We start from the raw sequence: 17,952 nt of genomic DNA, 5'->3' as shown, positions 1-17,952 counted from the left end.
GATCCTCGGTAACGGGTAACGGTTCTTGACCGTCACTTTGTTCAACTCCCGGTAATCAATGCACATCCGGTGTGAACCATCCTTCTTCTTGACGAACAGAATAGGTGCTCCCCACGGCGAGCTGCTCGGCCGAATGAATCCCTTCCCCAGCAACTCCTGGAGTTGCGAGGACAACTCTTGCATCTCTGGAGGTGCGAGACGATAAGGCACCTTCACAATAGGCGCGGCCCCCGGAATCAGATCGATACCAAACTCCACTTGCCTCGCAGGAGGTACTCCCGGCAGCTCCTCGGGAAAAACATCTGGAAACTCACGCACCACTGGGACCTCCTCCAGTGTCCTCGGTCTCTCGGAAGCCTCCCGCATATCCATCACATACGCCACAAAACCCTTACATCCCTGCTGTAGACATTGCCTCGCCTTAGCGGCCGAACAAAAAGCTGATCCCGAACGGGTACCCTCGCCGTACACCGTAAGAAATCCCCCACTAGGGTCTCGTATAGTCACCAGTTGACGCTCACAGTCGATGACAACGTTGAATCGGCTCAACCAGTCCATGCCCACGATGACACAGACATCACCCATCGCAATAGGAATCAGGTCAATTGGAAACTCAACCCCGGAAATCTCTAGCACACATCCCCGAAGAACCTCCGTGGCACAAATCACTCTCTCGGCCGCTATAGAAACGCTCAGAGGCCGACTTAACGACTCACGACTAATGCTGATATGCTGACTAAAAGCTAAGGATACAAAGGACCTACTCGCACCCGAGTCAAATAACACTAGAGCAGGCATAGAGTTCACAAGAAAAGTACCTACACATATATTAACATAAGCATAACATTTCGACTTTAAATAAATACGTGAATTACAGCATACCTGCCACAACATCGGGCGCAGCGCGGACCTCCTCCGCAGTCAGCTGAAAGGCTCTCCCGCGAGCCCTCGGGGCCTCGACCTTCGCCGGTCGAGTCTCAGTAGTCCTGGTAGTAGGTGTAGATCCCTGACGAAGCTGAGGGCACTCGGCCTTCCGATGGCCTGTCTGGTTGCAATGAAAGCAAACCATAAACCCCTTAGGGCAATCCCTGGCGATGTGTCCCTCCTTTCCACACTTGTAGCAAACACCAGCTCGACACGCCCCATCGTGACCCTTGCCGCACTTCCCGCAAGTGCAGCCCTTCGGACCTCCCGTCCTCGAATCGGCGGACCTGATCCGCTTGGCTGCCGGCTGAGACTGTGTCGGCCGCCGATCCACCTGCTGAGATTCGGCCTCCTCCCTGGCCTGGGTCTCCAACTCGATCTCGCGCTTCCCGGTATTCGCCTGAAGCTCAGAAAAGGTATGATAGGTGGAGTTCGACACAAACTCCCGGATATCCCTCCTCAAAACACCCAAGTACCGGCTCATCCACGACTGCTCTGTAGACACCAGCTCGGGGCAGAACATCGCCCTCTCATGAAACTTCCGCGTGACCACCGCAACCGAATCAGTACCCTGCTTAAGGATCAAGAACTCCTGAACCAATCGTTCCCTCTCCACTGGGGGAACGTACTCCTCCCTGAACATGGCAGTAAACCTCTCCCATTTCACTACTGTAATCTCCGCCAAAGTGAAGTTTGCTGTCACGAACTTCCACCAATCCTTCGCTCCCAGACGGAGCTGGTTCAAAGCGAACCGTACCCTCAGGTGCTCCGGGCATGAACAAGTGTAGAAGCACCCCTCAATATCCGCGATCTACCTCATCGCAGCAATCGGATTCTGCGTCCCATCGAACTCAGGGGGTTTCGTGTTGCTGAATTCCCTGAATAGCAACGTGTCACCCCCTTGTGGCCTGGTAGCGGCCACAGCTGCAGTAGCTGCAGCGGCTGCAGCTTCAGTCAGTGCGGCATACCGCGCCTCAAACGTCTCCATCAGGGTGGTCTTGATAGACCCAAACATCTCCGGGATCTCAGCCCGGATCGCTGCAGCTACCTCCTCCTGAATCATTTGACGAATCTCCTCGTCACTCACACCGCTCGAACTCGTCCCGTGGCGTGTTGTAACCATAATGTCTCTGAAATATAACATAAAATTATCAGAGACTCCATCAAGTACAATTGCACTCGATAACGCAACCCTACTCAGTCTCCAATATCCAGGGATTCTTACTTGGGTCTCCCACCGACCCGGTGTCTTCGGTAGTACGGGCCCAATACTACCGACCACACCGTATCAGCGTTCGTCCCAAATCTTCCTCCCCAAACCCCGAATAGTGAGTACTCTACTTTTGATATGCACTATCTACCTGCACGCTATCAAATATCTCATATCAACAAACTCCTAGACTAAGGCATCACAAATCAGGCCACTCTAGTCCTATCATGAATACCTAGTCTTCTAGCATGCATAACAATTCATAATTCATTTCACAACATAACATTGTAAGGTATTCTGGGGATCTTTACCGTTCGGGCGCTGACTGATCGTACACACTGCTTCTTTCTTGTTTACCACGCTATCATTTATAAAGTTTATGCCTTTATTTTTAAAATTTTTCTCAAATCCTCGGTTTGAGTTCAGTTACACCCGAAGGTACACCCGAATCCCTCAAACCAAGGCTCTAATACCAATTGTAACAACGCAAATTTTCAAACAAATTTTTCATTTCAAATAAAGTGTTTTTATTCAAACTAAATATAATTATTCCAAGTTTTATGTCGAAATACAAATCATAAAATTCCCAAGATCTTAAAACATCATTCAGTGTGTACGCATCACGCCGGCGCCTTCCCACGGTCCTCGCTAGTACCTGTAACACATACATAACAACTGTAAGCATAAATGCTTAGTGAGTTCCCCAATATACAACTTACACATATACACCTTTCCAGGCCCTGACCTTCCGGTCCATAATACAACGCCTTCCGGCCCATAACATAATCGCCTTCTGGCCCATAACATATTGCCTTCCGGCCCATAACATATTGCCTTCCGGCCCATAACACATTGCCTTCCGGCCCATATAACATACACAGCACGCATAGCAATTAACTTACCACATATAGCACATATATCACAAATATCACATATCATATCCGACCTTCCGGTCACACAGTCAAACCCTTCCGGGTACAGTATAGTGAGAAGACTCACCTCGTGGATACTGAAAGCTAGCAACTCCTGAAATCACTCGTACTCGATCCGCCGAGCTACAAACTCCCTATAATATCATATATCCCTTATTAACACTTTTATCTCTCAAGTTAACTGACCCTAAGAAATCACACATAGGTCAACTCTGGTCAATGGTCAACGGTCAATGGTCAACTTGACCGGACTCGGCGAGTGCCATGGCGACTCGGCGAGTCTAGACGTCCTCCAATCTTCTAAGATTCCCCTTCTACTCGTCGAGTATCCTCCTTGACTCGATGAGTTATTCCTGGCAGAATCGCGGGGCCACCCCGACTCCACTCGCCGAGTCTGAAGAACAGCTCGACGAGTCCCAGTTATTCTCCAAGCTACTCGCCGAGTCTGTTCATTGGACTCGGCGAGTCCATGCCATGCAGTCGATCAAACTGCTTCCTAAGGTCAGAATTGTCCCGACCATTCATAGGTCTGGTCCTCCAAGACTGGTCCATCACGCAAGGTCTTCATTTAGGTGCTCATGATACACCCCAAGACTTATAATTTACATTTTGACCTAAGGCATAAGGATTCCAATCCAAAACCTCTATTGATTCCCGAAATACACAGGCATGGGACATTCTGGACCTCAAAAGGTCCCAATATAGGGTTACAATCGTTTGGAGAACAAGGGTAACACTCAATCTAGCCATAAAAGGGTTCCATAAACCCTAAATCCATATACACATCAACATGGAAGAATGTAATTCGATTTATTACCTGAATAATGTGTTCTCTCTGTGTCCCCAATCCTCAGAACGTGACTTCTCTTGTTGTTCCCTTCACCAAGCCTTCTCTTCCTTGCACAACAACTCTTCTAAACTCAACAATGGTCTTCAACCTTGCTCCAGATGCACACAACCGAATTAGGGTTCTTCTCAGAAGGCTAAAACGAACAATGACGGCCTATAAGTCCCTTTTATACGTCCCAAAACTGAACGGCTAGGGTTTTCGCTAAACAGCGCAGACTCGCCGAGTCCATATTTGGACTCGTCGAGTCCAGTCGCGAACCCGTGACCAAGTCTGCGGTCCTACTCGGCGAGTCTAGGCTCCAACTCGCCGAGTCCCCTCTTAAAACACCCCAAAAACACAATTTAAACAATACCTGAGATTCCGGGCTGTTACATATAATATGTAATAGTAATTTGTCATATAATATCTATGTAAAAGTATTCATGTAAAAGTATTCCTGTAAACGTACTCATGTAAGCATATCTATGTAAGAGTATTCATATAAATATATCCATGCAAGAGGAATCTCTGTAAGAGTATCCCTTCATATAGCATGTAGTCTAGACTCATGAATGAACTGACTTTGGTGTAATTTCTTGTAATAGGGATAATGTTTTGTATCCCCTAAACTATTCCTATAATAGTTTACTAGAATGTAATTGATGAGTGTCCAAGTAGGTTTATACACCCTTGCTACCCATGGGCGTCAGAACAGAATTAACTGATGGAACATTTATGACTATATATGTACACAAGATATATAACTAATATTTAAACGACCTTCGGACGGGTACCCGATATCCCACCAGACCACATCCAAATCGAGGAAAAGGAAACAGGGTGGATAGCCTTCCTAAGTCTTTTAAACATTTCTTATATAACTATACATATAGAGGCATGCAATTTATAATATAAAAGCATAAAAGAAGTTTTGTAAAACCGTTGAAAAGTCTAATAAAGAATTTGTGACTTGATGTCAGTTTATAAAACGATTCGAAAACAGTTGACAAGACAGTTTAAGTGTAAGAAAACCTTTGTTTGATGCACAACTATAACAGATTCAAAAAAAAGAAACATACAGTTTGTAAGACAGTTTCTAAAAGTGTTTTAACATGTAAAAACATTTGTGAAAACTATTTGAAGTACATATGAAAATGTTTGTTTGTTCTTGTATATGAGTGTATCTCCTTGAAATAGTATTTCTAGTATGTAAAAGTTCGTGATGTTCTCGTAAAACTATACCTATTATAGGTTTCTAAAAGTGTCTCTCGTTTGTATAGAAACCCCTAGGTGAAATGCTCGCTTGTTATGAAAAGTGTAGTTTTTGTAGTACCAAAACCAACACACATAAATATAGTATAAGCAAAATGTCTGACTTATATAAATACATAAATCATTTCTCATTTCAAAAGATAAAATGTTGTCGTGGTATAATTTGCATATGAAAGTTTCTCTATAATAGTTATAAATCACATATGATTCCTTTGATAAAACGCGTATAGTGAAAGTTTATATAACACACAATAATAATCGAGTGTTTTACTTGTATCCCCCCCCCCCTAAAAGCATATAAAAGTACTCATAAAACATTTAAAAGTGTGAATTATAGAGGTATGAACTCACATGATTGATTGAAGAAAGCGCGACGAAAACCGAGCAGAACTTCTACTCGAGAGAGCGGATCTCTCCAGATTTTCGGGAATCTCGGGAATCTCGGGGGCGTAAAACTTCCTTCCGAGCTTGGATATGAAAACCGGGACTTTGGGATGGCTCCAAGGGTTGAAACGCAGAGCTTCGGCGTGAGAAGGGAAGGAAATTAGCAAGAATGGCCGGCATCCTCACACCCTTTATATAGGGGCCGAAAGCCTCGTGTACGTTGGGCGTACGCTTGTACGCGAGGCGTACGCGACGTCATGGATGACTGCATCCTCGGTCGAAGCATCGTAGCGACGTGGAAAAACTGAGGTAGAGCATCCGAGTACGCGAGGCGTACAAGGGTACGCTGGGCGTAACCTGGATTGGTCCGATGACTCCTCCTTCGGATAATATCGAATTTTAATTAAATTAAATATTTTAATTATTAATAAAATTCAAAAATTCATATCTTCTTCATACGAACTTCGTTTTCGACGTTATTTATATCCACGCGTAGGTGATACTACAATCTACAACTTTCGTTTAGACTCCATTGGCTAGTTTTGACTTTATTTTTAATATTATATTTTTAATAGGCCGGGACAGGAAAAATCCGTTAAAATTTCATAACTCCTTCGTCCGCTGTTTGTTTTCGCCAGACTTTTTACCGTTGTAATACCATTGATGAGATCTTCGATTCTCGTTTAGGTCATGTTGGCAAAAATCCGCTCGATCTCGATTTCGAGTTTTTAGCTGTCTACTGCTATGTCTGAAACTTCGAAAAATCATAACTTCCTCATATGAAGTCAGATTTGGACATTCTTTTTAGGTATGCTTACGGTTTTGGGATATCTAAAACTTTAATTTAGATACCTAAGGCTAAAAATTATTGTATTGAAACTTCGCGTTTTACGTCTATCAGTGTTGCCGATTTTCGCTGCGAATCTTAGATTGGTCATAACTTCTTCGTTATAACTCAGATTTTAGTGTTCTTTATATGCACGAAAACCTTGATACGATTCCTACCACTTTATTTAACCCAAATAAGATTTTAGGAAAGTTAAATTTTTACCTATATTTGACTGGTGTTACATTTCATTGTCTCGAAATATCGGGTTGTCACAACATGTTGCAAAATGGATTTTCATTTAGTAGAGTAAGTATATATATATATATATATATATATATATATATATATATATATATATATATATATGAGATTGTTCACTTGAGATTAAAAAAAATAGAAATTTTGAAATTCAACCTTGGCCACATATTTCTCATTTTCAGTTCTAATGCTCCAACGTACCGGCAGCAGTGAGGTATGCCTAATCATAAATGATTATATGACTGAGAGGTATATCCATATATGATTAAACATATTTATACATATATGTTTAATCATAAATGATTATACATATATGTCTACTCACAGATTGAGTAATCATTTATGATTATGATAGTTGGTGGTGGTAGAGTTAGTGGTGGTATAAGTGACGAAGCTTGTAGTGGTGGGGTCGGCTAGTAGTAGAGGTGGTGGTAGCGGTGACGGTTATGATGCTAGGGATGGTGGTGGAGGAGAAAGGAATGAGCGGCGCTATATAATCATTTATGATTATAACTAACCCATCGCGCCGGTACGTTGAAGTGTTAGAACGACAGATATAAAATATGTGACTGAGATTGAATCTCAAGATCTCTATTTTATTTTGAATCTCAACGGAACCTACTTCTCTTTCTCTCTCTCTCTTTATATATATATATATATATATATATATATATATATATATATATATATATATATATATATATATATATATATATATATATATATATATATATATATATATATGGGGGCTTTTACGTATGTATAAAAGTTATGGGAAGGCTTTGATATTCACAAAATTAATATAGTAGGTTTTTCATAATTAGCCTATGTTTGTGTTTTCATTACATTTACACATGTTTTGTCACATGTTTTCATTACATTTACACATGTTTTGTCACACTAAAAAGAAAAGAAACAACTAAATAAACTAGGTTTTAACTAATGGAGATCGATTCTCTAGTTACTTAACCAATCACCTTTTAGAATTTTATAAATGTTTGAACTTTCTATAATTGAATGATGAACCCTAGATGTTAATATCTTGTTGAAATTGGACAATTTTAACTGGTTACAATCTTGACCTAAACCCCAATGAGGCAATCACTTTTTAGAATTTTATAAATGTTTGAACTTTCTATAATTGAATGATGAACCCTAGATGTTAATATCTTGTTGAAATTGGACAATTTTAACTGGTTACAATCTTGACCTAAACCCTAATGAGGCAATCGTGCCTCGATGTCCACATCTAGTTGTAACTTCTTGACTATTTACTATATTTTGGTTTCATGTTTAAAATCATTTTAATATTAAAACAAAATAAAAAGGTGTCAACCATTTAGATTGTAATAAATTGGTAAGACATGTGAAAAATCTGGTGGATAACTTTTTGACTCATGTTCAAATCATTGCACTAGTATGCCTCTGTGGTCATGAAGATTTGTCTACAGTGATTCCAAGACATGAGACATAGTTTCACGTTTGCAACAATGATTAGTTAGATCGCCTAAAAGCTAGAACGGAAACCCTCATTGGAAGTTCCCTCCCGAAAACAGAAAGGTGTCGGCAAGATACATTTCATAAGCGACCAAATAGCAATCAAACCGGTTACAATTGTCATCACATCTTCCTCTCCTACAAAGGATAAAAATCAATGACTATGACTTAAATAACAACTTGGATGATTATTATAAAAAAGAGAGAGATATTTTCACCTATATCTTTGATTTATTTTCTTAAAATAAAAGTGTTTTGAGTTTTATACATTATCTCTATTCATTTAAAAAAAAAAATTGTATAAAAATCAAACCACCTATATTTTAAAAAGAAAAGGAAACATCAACTTCATTGTTATAATCGGCAATTGACATTCGCTAAAATTATAGTTTTGCTAACAAAGAGGGTTTTTACTTTTTAGACCCTGGAAACACATGTCATCATAAGGGTGGCTAACAAACATTCCAAATAGCAAGACCAAGAAAAATCTTCCTACATGGCAATCAGTGGGTCCCACAAGACACTTGTGACCAACAACATCAACGTAATAGATTTTGTGGATATGCCACCTCAGATAAGGATAAGCACCCATTGCTTCTCATTGGTCAGTTTCCCATCATTTCCCTCAAAATCTACTAAATCATCAAACCCCAAACCACAGCCACAAGATCACCACTTCAATCAATATTACAAAAGGATGCACCCACATCACACATTTTCAACTCACACTCACCTCTACAAACTACAAACCACCACTCCATTGCCGGAAAACATGGCCGCCGTCACACAATCTCCGGTCGCAGTCTTCCGACCATGCGCCTCGCGAACCAGATTCCTAACCGGATCATCAGGGAAGTTAAACAAAGAAGTATCACTCAAACCTGCAAACACTTTCTCATCTGCTTCCTTCAAGATCGAAGCCAAAAAAGGCCAATGGCTACCGGGGTTAGCCTCACCTGGTTACCTCGACGGAAGGTAAACATAACTTCAAAAATCCCCAATTAAAAACCCTAATCCAATGTCCATGAACTAACTGTAAAAGTAAAAACCATGTTTATTTTCAGTCTTCCAGGTGACAACGGGTTCGACCCATTGGGTCTAGCGGAGGACCCGGAGAATCTGAAGTGGTTCGTCCAAGCTGAGCTTGTGAACGGGAGGTGGGCCATGTTGGGTGTCGCCGGAATGCTACTGCCGGAGGTTTTCACAAGCATCGGCGTACTCAACGTTCCTAAATGGTACGACGCCGGAAAATCAGAATACTTCGCATCATCCTCAACCCTGTTGGTGATCGAATTCATTCTTTTCCACTACGTCGAAATCAGAAGATGGCAAGACATCAAGAACCCAGGAAGTGTAAACCAAGATCCGATCTTCAAAAGCTACAGTTTACCTCCTAACGAAGTCGGGTACCCAGGTGGCATATTCAACCCACTCAACTTTGCACCAACCGCTGAAGCCAAAGAGAAAGAGATTGCCAATGGTAAGTTACAAAATTACCATTTTACCCCTAATAAAAATTTCTAATATTAATATTTTTTTACAGGGAGGTTAGCGATGTTGGCGTTTCTAGGGTTCATCGTTCAGCATAATGTCACCGGAAAAGGGCCATTTGACAACCTATTGCAACACCTTTCAGACCCATGGCATAACACTATTGTCCAAACACTTTCAGGAAACTAAACAGTATCGATCTTCTTTTGCTTTATTTGTAAACCATGTGTTGTGAATATAAAATATGAGATGGTGATTTATGATTTATTTGAACTTGTTTTTACTTATTACCATAATTCACAAAGGTAAGTTTCAGCAAAAGATATCTAAGTGGCTGTTTGCTTTTAATTTAATCGGCTTAATGGTTATTTAGTCGGTGTACAAAAAAAAAGGCCTTATATAATAATACTTTTTAGTTCACATTATACAACCAAAGTATTACTTTCTAAAAAAAAAAAACGTGACACGAGAATTCTCCTTCAGCTTTCGTTGTTTGACATTAGATGATCCGGTTGCTGAAACAAACATAACTCAATGTTACTAAAAAAGCCAAAATAGTGATGTAATTATATTTCTTTATTCATAAATCATAATGTATTTTTTTTATTTTTATTTACCTGAGAGTAGTTTCCATAGATCAAAGGAAGAGGACATGGACCGGGTTCAGGGTTCCATGGGTTACACAAGTTGTCATTGTAGACATTTCTAGGCATCTCAAAGTTACAATTTATAGAATAATCTAGAAACCCTTGTAAGTTGGTTGATGTATCTGGCTTCATTTCTTTTGTTTGTGGAAAATTCAGATTTCCAAAGGGGCTAAAAGGGAAATTTGATGTACTACATAGTTCTGTCAAACCACCAACTACTTGCCTTGACCGGTCAACTTTTTCCATTTCTATCCCTTTGCTGGTAAACAAACCGGAATAGTTTGAAAGAGACACACCAGAACATTCCCCATCTCTATAAGTCAAAAACAAAACAGAAAATATTAATTTCCCAAAATAATCTAGAATGAATCTTAGGATTTATGAATTATGATTTATTGACCTTTGAGGAATGTAATTTTGTTTATCTGTCAAGATCAAATTTTGACTTTCGTTATTCGGAAGCCATTGTAGGGTTTGATCTTCTTGGGTATTGGTCATCATTAGAGGTAAATGCAACCCACTTTGGAACTGAAATGCCAACATTATTGTATGTCAAATGTATAATGGAAAGGGCAAAAATGGAATTTTGCAAAGAGATAATACCTGGTTTGTGCAATCTAGCGGAATAAGTTTTTGTTGTCCGAAATTTTCCTAGAAATACAATTTGTTGACTCGTTTAGTGTTGAATGCAAGAAATAGCAGTGTACTTTCATTGATTATTATTACATTATTATAATAATTTAAAAAAATGAAAGTATAATGCTATAATTGGGTAGATTTGTAAGAGAAACAAATACCTTGTGTATCCGAATGCGATCGAGTGATTCTCTTAAGGAGTCTTCCATTTGCTTAAGATGTTCAATGTTCTCAATCTTGTCTGGATTACTCCAATAACTAATCAAAATAAACAAAAAAAAATGTAGAAAGATAAAGAATCATATTTAAAAAAAAAAAAAATGTAAGAAATTACCTTAGTCGCTTATGTAATTCAGAAAGTTGAGATCGCAACATCATTGCATGGTTGGTTAAATCCTGAAAAATTATATTTAACTAATAAATAAAATATTATTTATCAACAGAAGTTATTATGTAATTTTCAAGATAAAAAGTTATAGAGATGAGCATCTTGTGACCTCAGCTGATTGACTGCTGCAAAATAGAACAAAACCAAAAGTAAAAAAGATAATCAGATGTTTGTTGCATCAAAAGGGGGAGAAAAGGATTTAGAAAAGTGTCGAGGATTAATGACAACCTTGCCCCTGCAAAATCTTGTATATTTACGTCATGGTCCAGCTTCTTGAACGTTTTCTTCAAAGCCTATGTAGGTAATTTTTATTTAATTAGTATTTGAAAAGATAGTTGCAGAAGGGAAATGAATGATCAAACATATGTAGTCTGACTTACTTCGAGGCTCTCCAATTTCCTTTTTGCTCGTTCTTGTGGTGTTAGTCGAGCAAACTTTGCAATAACCTCATCAATGTTGCTGGAAATGGAAAAGGAATATTGAAAACTTATTATTAATGTCGAAAAGAGGTTTTCTTTCAATGAATGTTGATTCATGGAGATTTATAACCTAATAAAAGCGTAGTATGAGCAATTTTGATAAGAATTAGTAGGATTAGGAGATGACCTTCGTTGTCCGGTGAATAATGTAGGTTTTCCGGTTGGAGAGAACATGAGAAGGATGATGTCAATATCACATAATACAGATAACTCCTTGGCTTTTTTTAGGATTCCATTCCTTCGTTTTGAAAACGTCACTTGTCGATTACCAATGTTCTCTAATCTCTTGATTTTCAGCTTCACCCTCCCCATACTGCAATCAACGAAAACCTTCAGATACAGAGATGAGAAATTAAACATATATTTGGTGTAATATCGTCAGAGATGGCGCAAAATACCTTAAAAGTTACGATATTCGAGGAAAACGAAGCGATGACAGGTGCCTGCTAAGGTATAACGAAATCCTTTCAAGCAAATATGACCGAATTGATTCCCTAGAAATGAACAGAAACCTTGATTTCAATTATCGGCATACAGGAAGAAACTGAAGAGGCATCAAAGTTAACATGACAAATCCGATGCAATCAGAACTTGAGCTATTCAAAGAAATGATGTCAATTCCGTGAATAAATTGAACATAATCACAGAAAGAAGAGAGAGAAAAAGAAAAAAAGGGAAGGTCTTACACTTCTGCTGCGATTGCGGACCTTGCGATCGTCACCACGGAGCGATAGATGCGAACGCTTGTAAGAAAATTATATATATATATATATATATATATATATATATATATATATATATATATATATATATATATATATATATATATACACACACACAGAGATTGCTGATGCTGGTGACCTGACAACGTTTGGTGGATATATGTATGACGTTCGAACTAAGCGGTGAAACAAAGAGATGATGATCTACTGCTATGTGATAAATCATAAATGCGATAAATTACATTAATAGTCCTTTGGATAAGAAAAGTTCTATTTTCAGTCCCTATTAGTAATGTGTCTAATGACAAAATAAACCATCAAATTCAAGATAACGAGCCATGCTATGCTAACAATCGAATTGGATACTTATGAGATGTTTGGGTGTTCATTATAAAAAGGATTAAGATTATTGAATAAATCAGTACCAAATAATCAACAATAATAAAACAGGTTTTAAAAATATACTGTTTGGATGCGTTATTGTTATTTGAAGTTGTAATAATCAAATAAACATTTGTTCAAGTGTCTGAATTTTTTTGATAAATAATACAATTAACAAATAATGTTAATCTTACTGAAAGTTACCAACCTTTTTTTTGTCCACTAAAGTTCTTATATCTAACTCCTTTATTATTAAAACAAATCAGTCTGATCACAATAAATATCAATTTTGTATTTAATTTCAAATTCAATGTAACAATACTGGTGATTTGCACAAGTTTTAATCACCATCTTCTTCTTCTCACCAAATTGTCAAAACTACCCTTTTTCTTTTATAACGATTTGATTGCTGAAGCCTCTAATTCCACTCTCGTTAGTAATTTTGACGTGGGGTTGAATTCAAGATTTAATGGAGGTTGTGTTGAGGTAAGTGAAAAACAAGTTGCTGCTGCATCAATGGTTTTGCTAATGAAATCTGATCTTGAAAGATAGTCCTTTATCGGACAGATGAAATCAAGATGATCCCTCGCCTACCATGAAAATAAAAAAATAAATGCTTAAAAAGATTCACATTGTTGAATTTTAAATCAAAAAATAAGAATCAAGAAGCATACAAGTCGATATTCAGGGGCCCGTTTTGGAAGCTTAAGATACGACATGTTATGTGTCTTGTAATCCCACAAAAAAGACGTATGATGTATCCACCGATTTTTAGTTATTGATTGTGCATTTCCCCCGAATTTCCGAACACCAAATACATAATCTATAACAAAAAAACACAATTAATTATGGTTTTAAGTAGGATATTTTTATTGGATTCTCATATCATATACCATTCTCACGAAGCTTGAAATCAGCAACTCCATGGAAGACTTTAGAGTACAACAAGCTGCTCCATGACATGATAGGTCTAGGATATGGTTGTACATGAGGAACATCATCTTTGTTGCATATAAATGAAACAAATATCGTTCCATCATCAACTATAACTGTCCCACCACCAGTAAACCTTCGAATCACAGGGATGTTATGTTGTAGCACAGGGGTAATTTCAACAAGTTCACTAGGTTTCCTAATATAACATATAAATTTAGAATGTAAGAGAAAAAGATTAGATGAAATGTGTTGTTAGGAGTTGCGAAGAAAGTTACCCAGAAATCCCCATGACTATATTGGGTTTATTTGTCCCATCGTTAATGATGCACCAATTGTCTGATGAGGTTCGAAGAAGACACTCCTCGATGTGTAACTGGTGCAGGATGGGTACTCCCTTCATTCTGATAATATTCATCAATGGAAGTCCGACATTCCCAACTTTTCGTGTACCCATTCAAAGCGCGATCTTTCTTCGGTTAATTGCAATGTTGATTGTATCAAAGAAACGCAGAAAGCAAATAGGGGTGATAAGTGGTTGATGAACCTGATTAATTGAATGGTAACTAATATGTACCTTCAAATTTCAATAGTTGAATGAAGTAGCCGATTATCCGAAGAAGCACCGAAGCGAATTACGATGAGTTGCGATTGTTTCTGGATTGGAGGTCTAAAGAATCGTTTCTCAATCTCAACTTCCCTAATTTTGCTTCTACTCTGTGTGGCGCTGATTGAGGTGTTGCAATTCCTAAATCCTGACCTAATACAGGGTGGGATTCAAATCAACAAAATTTACAATGATTACCTGACGAAAGGCTCTCAAATCTCAATAGTTGATTTGATGTAATACAGACAACTCTGAAAGCAGAAGAAACCTACAAATCAACAGAACTCAGCTCTTCGACGATCCTTGTGTGCAGGGCTGACCAAATCGATACTGCACACAGGCCAAGGTACTCCCTCAGCTCTTCGGCATAGGTCACTTTTACCGTGACTAAAATAACGATTGTTAATTCCATAAAACCCTTAATATAATTTTAAATTTTTAGTCCATTTTACAATAAGGTGATTGCAATTGGAAGCGGAAAAGAAAAGGAATTTGAATTCTAATTCTGTAACCTGTTTGGCTGACAGCAAATGAAATTGTAGAGTGTGTTTGGTTCAGCGGAAATTAGAATTAGAATTCATGTAAAATGATAAAATTTCATTTTTTTTTTCCTATTTTGCTTAATTTTATTTTTCTTTTTTAACTTATATGTATAAGATATGTTATGTAAATTATAAAAATAGCAAAATTTTATTTGATTGAATGAATGTTCGTGTCAATATAATACGGAAATCATGCAAAAGATTTCATAGTTTAAAATCATTTCAATACACGTCCCAATAACGTTACCAAAAAACATAACTTAAAAGCTATCACCTTCTTCACGGTGTGTGTGTATTCTAATTTCACATACCATTGATTTAAAAACAACAAAATGGTATATTCTGATATCATGTACAACAATTATTTTCACATAAGAAAATGAAACCATATCAGAATTTATGTTCTATTTATTTCGAAAAATGTTACTAGCAACCATACTTGATACAATGCATTAGACAAGTAAGGGTGTATGATCAAGAACTCCTTGAATCACTATTTAAACTATGACAAACTTGGAAGATTTACAAAAATGGATACTTTTGATAAGGGTAAACAATAGATTACTTTTTGTTATGTTAAATAATCCAATTATGCATATTAACCAATCAATCATCAAGAGCAAGAACAAAGTGAGAATTCAATCACTTCTCACTATGTAATTGGTAAGTATGGAAGTATGGTTTAGATCCGTTCAGAACCAAAAAAGACTTGATTCTTTACAATAAAAAAAAATCCCTAAATCACATCCACTATAAATTAAGTTCGACTAATAAAAATATTGAAGAAAAAGAAAGAGATTTTTTTTCATATTTGAATATCATGATATCAGAGACCCTCCAATGATGTCACGGTAGCTCTTTTGGGGGTCAACTTCAGAGGGGGTTGTTTGGTTCGAATGTATAAAATGCGATTTGATATACAGGTAATATATATATATATATATATATATATATATATATATATATATATATATATATATATATATATATATATATATATATATATTACCTGTAATGAAGCTCGTTGAACGACCTTGTGCCGAAGTGGAGAAGATGCAATGGAGACGTTGTCGGCTGAAGGAGAATGAGATGATTTCTAGATTTACCTGATAAGCGTATGGTAATATTTAGTGAGGGCACGTAATCATTCTACATTTACCTGATGAAGCCTATGGTAATATTTAGTGAGACGTTTTTGATGTTATTAATTCCACTAGGTTACAACCCATAAAAACCTAGGATAGAAGATTCATAAAATTTTGTTAAATTAATAAGATATAAGTTTTGTTTCAGACTTTTATATTGATTATTTAGAATTAATAGATATTTTTACTAAACACTTGTATTTTTCTGTTAATTTTTATCATTTATTTTTCAAAAATATAAACTAAAAAAAATTTAATCCATGTTGTAAATATTTTATATTTAATTGCATAAATATTTATTTAAATTAATGCCAAATTTTCTAAAGATATGACCAACATTCATTGTTTCGAAATTAATGATAAAATGATTATTTTTTAGAATAAAATGTTAAATTATAATAATTGAAAAAACATAGACAATCAATCGTAAAAATAAAATTTTGAAACTTATTTTTTTTTCAAATAAAACTTAATAAGTGGGGCCATGCTTGTCATTTGTAGCAATGAAGTTTAAAGTACTTTGCTATTTTAAGGCTATATTGTTAAATTGATTTTATTTTAAATTATAACAAATACCATACCTATATTTATAAAGAGATCTAATTTTAAACAAACAAACATATATATATATATATATATATATATATATATATATATATATATATATATATATATATATATATATATATATATATATATAATAGCTTCATTTAGTTATAATTTATTTTTATCAAACTAATGTTTTTCTCATATCTTAAAATAATAAGATATCGTTAGACATTGTTGATCAAAGTTAACCGGTTACCAGTAAGATATAATTAACTGATAAAAATAATTGGTCTTTTTGGTATGGTTAGAAAATTCACTAGTAAGATATAATTAATTGACAAAAATAATTGGTCTTTTTGGTATGGTTAGAAAGTTCCTTGCTACGTTGGTGTTGTTTCAAAGTTTGAAGAAGCCTTAAATGTTTAACTCTAGAATACATGTATTCTCTTCTCATCTTTATGTAGTGTCAAGCCTACAAATAAATTAACCATGATATAATAAAATCATTTATGAGCATCAAAAGTTTTAACAAAAAGTTGATAATAATTCACCCATGTATCGCTTTGCAAACATAACAATTCCCAAAATGTATTAAAGAGTGATTGATAAGCTTGAAGCCAAAACTCTGTTGCTCCTCGAATTGGGTTAAATCCCTTCTAGCACGATGACTTTGAAAAACTATAGAGTCTTCATCGTATGTTGATAATCATTCAAACCAAATCTCAAGATCAAGACAAAGAAACCCAAATCGACCAAATTCAAATGACAACCTAATTGAAAATGAGCCCATATGTTACACGGTTGCAAACAAAAAAACAAATAAAATAATAAATCATAATATTTAAAAAAATGGCCGATATATATATATATATATATATATATATATATATATATATATATATATATATATATATATATATATATATATATATATATATATATATATTCTTTCTTACCTATTAATGAATGTTATTTTGTTAAGTATATAATCGTACATATATCATCTCTAATAAATGAATTATTTTTTTGTCACTTGTCAAATTCTTTTTGTGGGAGTTTTAAAATTATTATTTTCCACTTTTCATTTTTTAGGAATTTTCATTTATTTTTAAAATAAAATTCCATAAAATTCTAAGGAGTTTTATAAGGAAAAAGAATCATTCTATCAATTTGATAATAAAATCTCATAAATACTTTAATAAACATTTGAGTTCTTTTATAAATGTTTCAAAAGATTATATTATGTTATGTAAAAATGTTATTTTATAAAATATTTAATGTTTAAATATTGATATTA

At 36.0% G+C, this 17,952-nt stretch overlaps 3 protein-coding genes across 7 annotated transcripts; 1 reads left to right on the top strand and 2 right to left on the bottom strand.

Annotated features, from left to right (window-relative positions):
* Window positions 1–8,616: 8,616 nt before the first annotated feature.
* LOC144998892 (chlorophyll a-b binding protein P4, chloroplastic-like) lies at window positions 8,617–9,893 on the top strand. The gene is made up of 3 exons (XM_078958620.1): window positions 8,617–9,110; window positions 9,200–9,615; window positions 9,679–9,893. Exons 1-3 carry the CDS (start codon window positions 8,632–8,634, stop codon window positions 9,813–9,815), a joined length of 1,032 nt encoding a protein of 343 aa, XP_078814746.1. The 5' UTR covers window positions 8,617–8,631; the 3' UTR covers window positions 9,816–9,893.
* Window positions 9,894–10,005: 112 nt separating this feature from the next.
* LOC144998890 (agamous-like MADS-box protein AGL65) lies at window positions 10,006–12,544 on the bottom strand. 3 transcript variants are annotated; one of them, XM_078958617.1, is made up of 12 exons: window positions 12,463–12,544; window positions 12,175–12,270; window positions 11,904–12,089; window positions 11,678–11,756; window positions 11,526–11,590; window positions 11,407–11,422; window positions 11,244–11,305; window positions 11,071–11,167; window positions 10,877–10,924; window positions 10,674–10,801; window positions 10,244–10,586; window positions 10,006–10,141 (listed from the first exon to the last, which is right to left on the bottom strand). In XM_078958617.1, exons 3-12 carry the CDS (start codon window positions 12,086–12,088, stop codon window positions 10,106–10,108), a joined length of 1,059 nt encoding a protein of 352 aa, XP_078814743.1. In that variant the 5' UTR covers window position 12,089; window positions 12,175–12,270; window positions 12,463–12,544; the 3' UTR covers window positions 10,006–10,105. The 3 variants fall into 3 exon arrangements, with proteins under 3 accessions (XP_078814743.1, XP_078814745.1, XP_078814744.1); XM_078958619.1 differs by having other exon boundaries at window positions 11,407–11,419; XM_078958618.1 differs by having other exon boundaries at window positions 12,175–12,372; window positions 12,463–12,530.
* Window positions 12,545–13,147: 603 nt separating this feature from the next.
* Window positions 13,148–14,819, bottom strand: LOC144998225 (Biotin/lipoate A/B protein ligase family). 3 transcript variants are annotated; one of them, XM_078958039.1, is made up of 6 exons: window positions 14,692–14,819; window positions 14,390–14,572; window positions 14,091–14,285; window positions 13,773–14,011; window positions 13,554–13,702; window positions 13,148–13,469 (listed from the first exon to the last, which is right to left on the bottom strand). In XM_078958039.1, exons 3-6 carry the CDS (start codon window positions 14,267–14,269, stop codon window positions 13,272–13,274), a joined length of 765 nt encoding a protein of 254 aa, XP_078814165.1. In that variant the 5' UTR covers window positions 14,270–14,285; window positions 14,390–14,572; window positions 14,692–14,819; the 3' UTR covers window positions 13,148–13,271. The 3 variants fall into 3 exon arrangements, with proteins under 3 accessions (XP_078814165.1, XP_078814166.1, XP_078814164.1); XM_078958040.1 differs by having other exon boundaries at window positions 14,091–14,281; window positions 14,390–14,817; XM_078958038.1 differs by having other exon boundaries at window positions 14,390–14,816.
* Between the last annotated feature and the right edge of the window lie 3,133 nt (window positions 14,820–17,952).

This window comes from Lactuca saligna, chromosome 5 (assembly GCF_052625555.1).
Source record: "Lactuca saligna cultivar CGN05327 chromosome 5, ASM5262555v1, whole genome shotgun sequence".
Taxonomy (NCBI): domain Eukaryota; kingdom Viridiplantae; phylum Streptophyta; class Magnoliopsida; order Asterales; family Asteraceae; genus Lactuca; species Lactuca saligna.
Note: the sequence above shows the minus strand (reverse complement) of the source record. Positions and strands in the feature narration are given on the sequence as shown.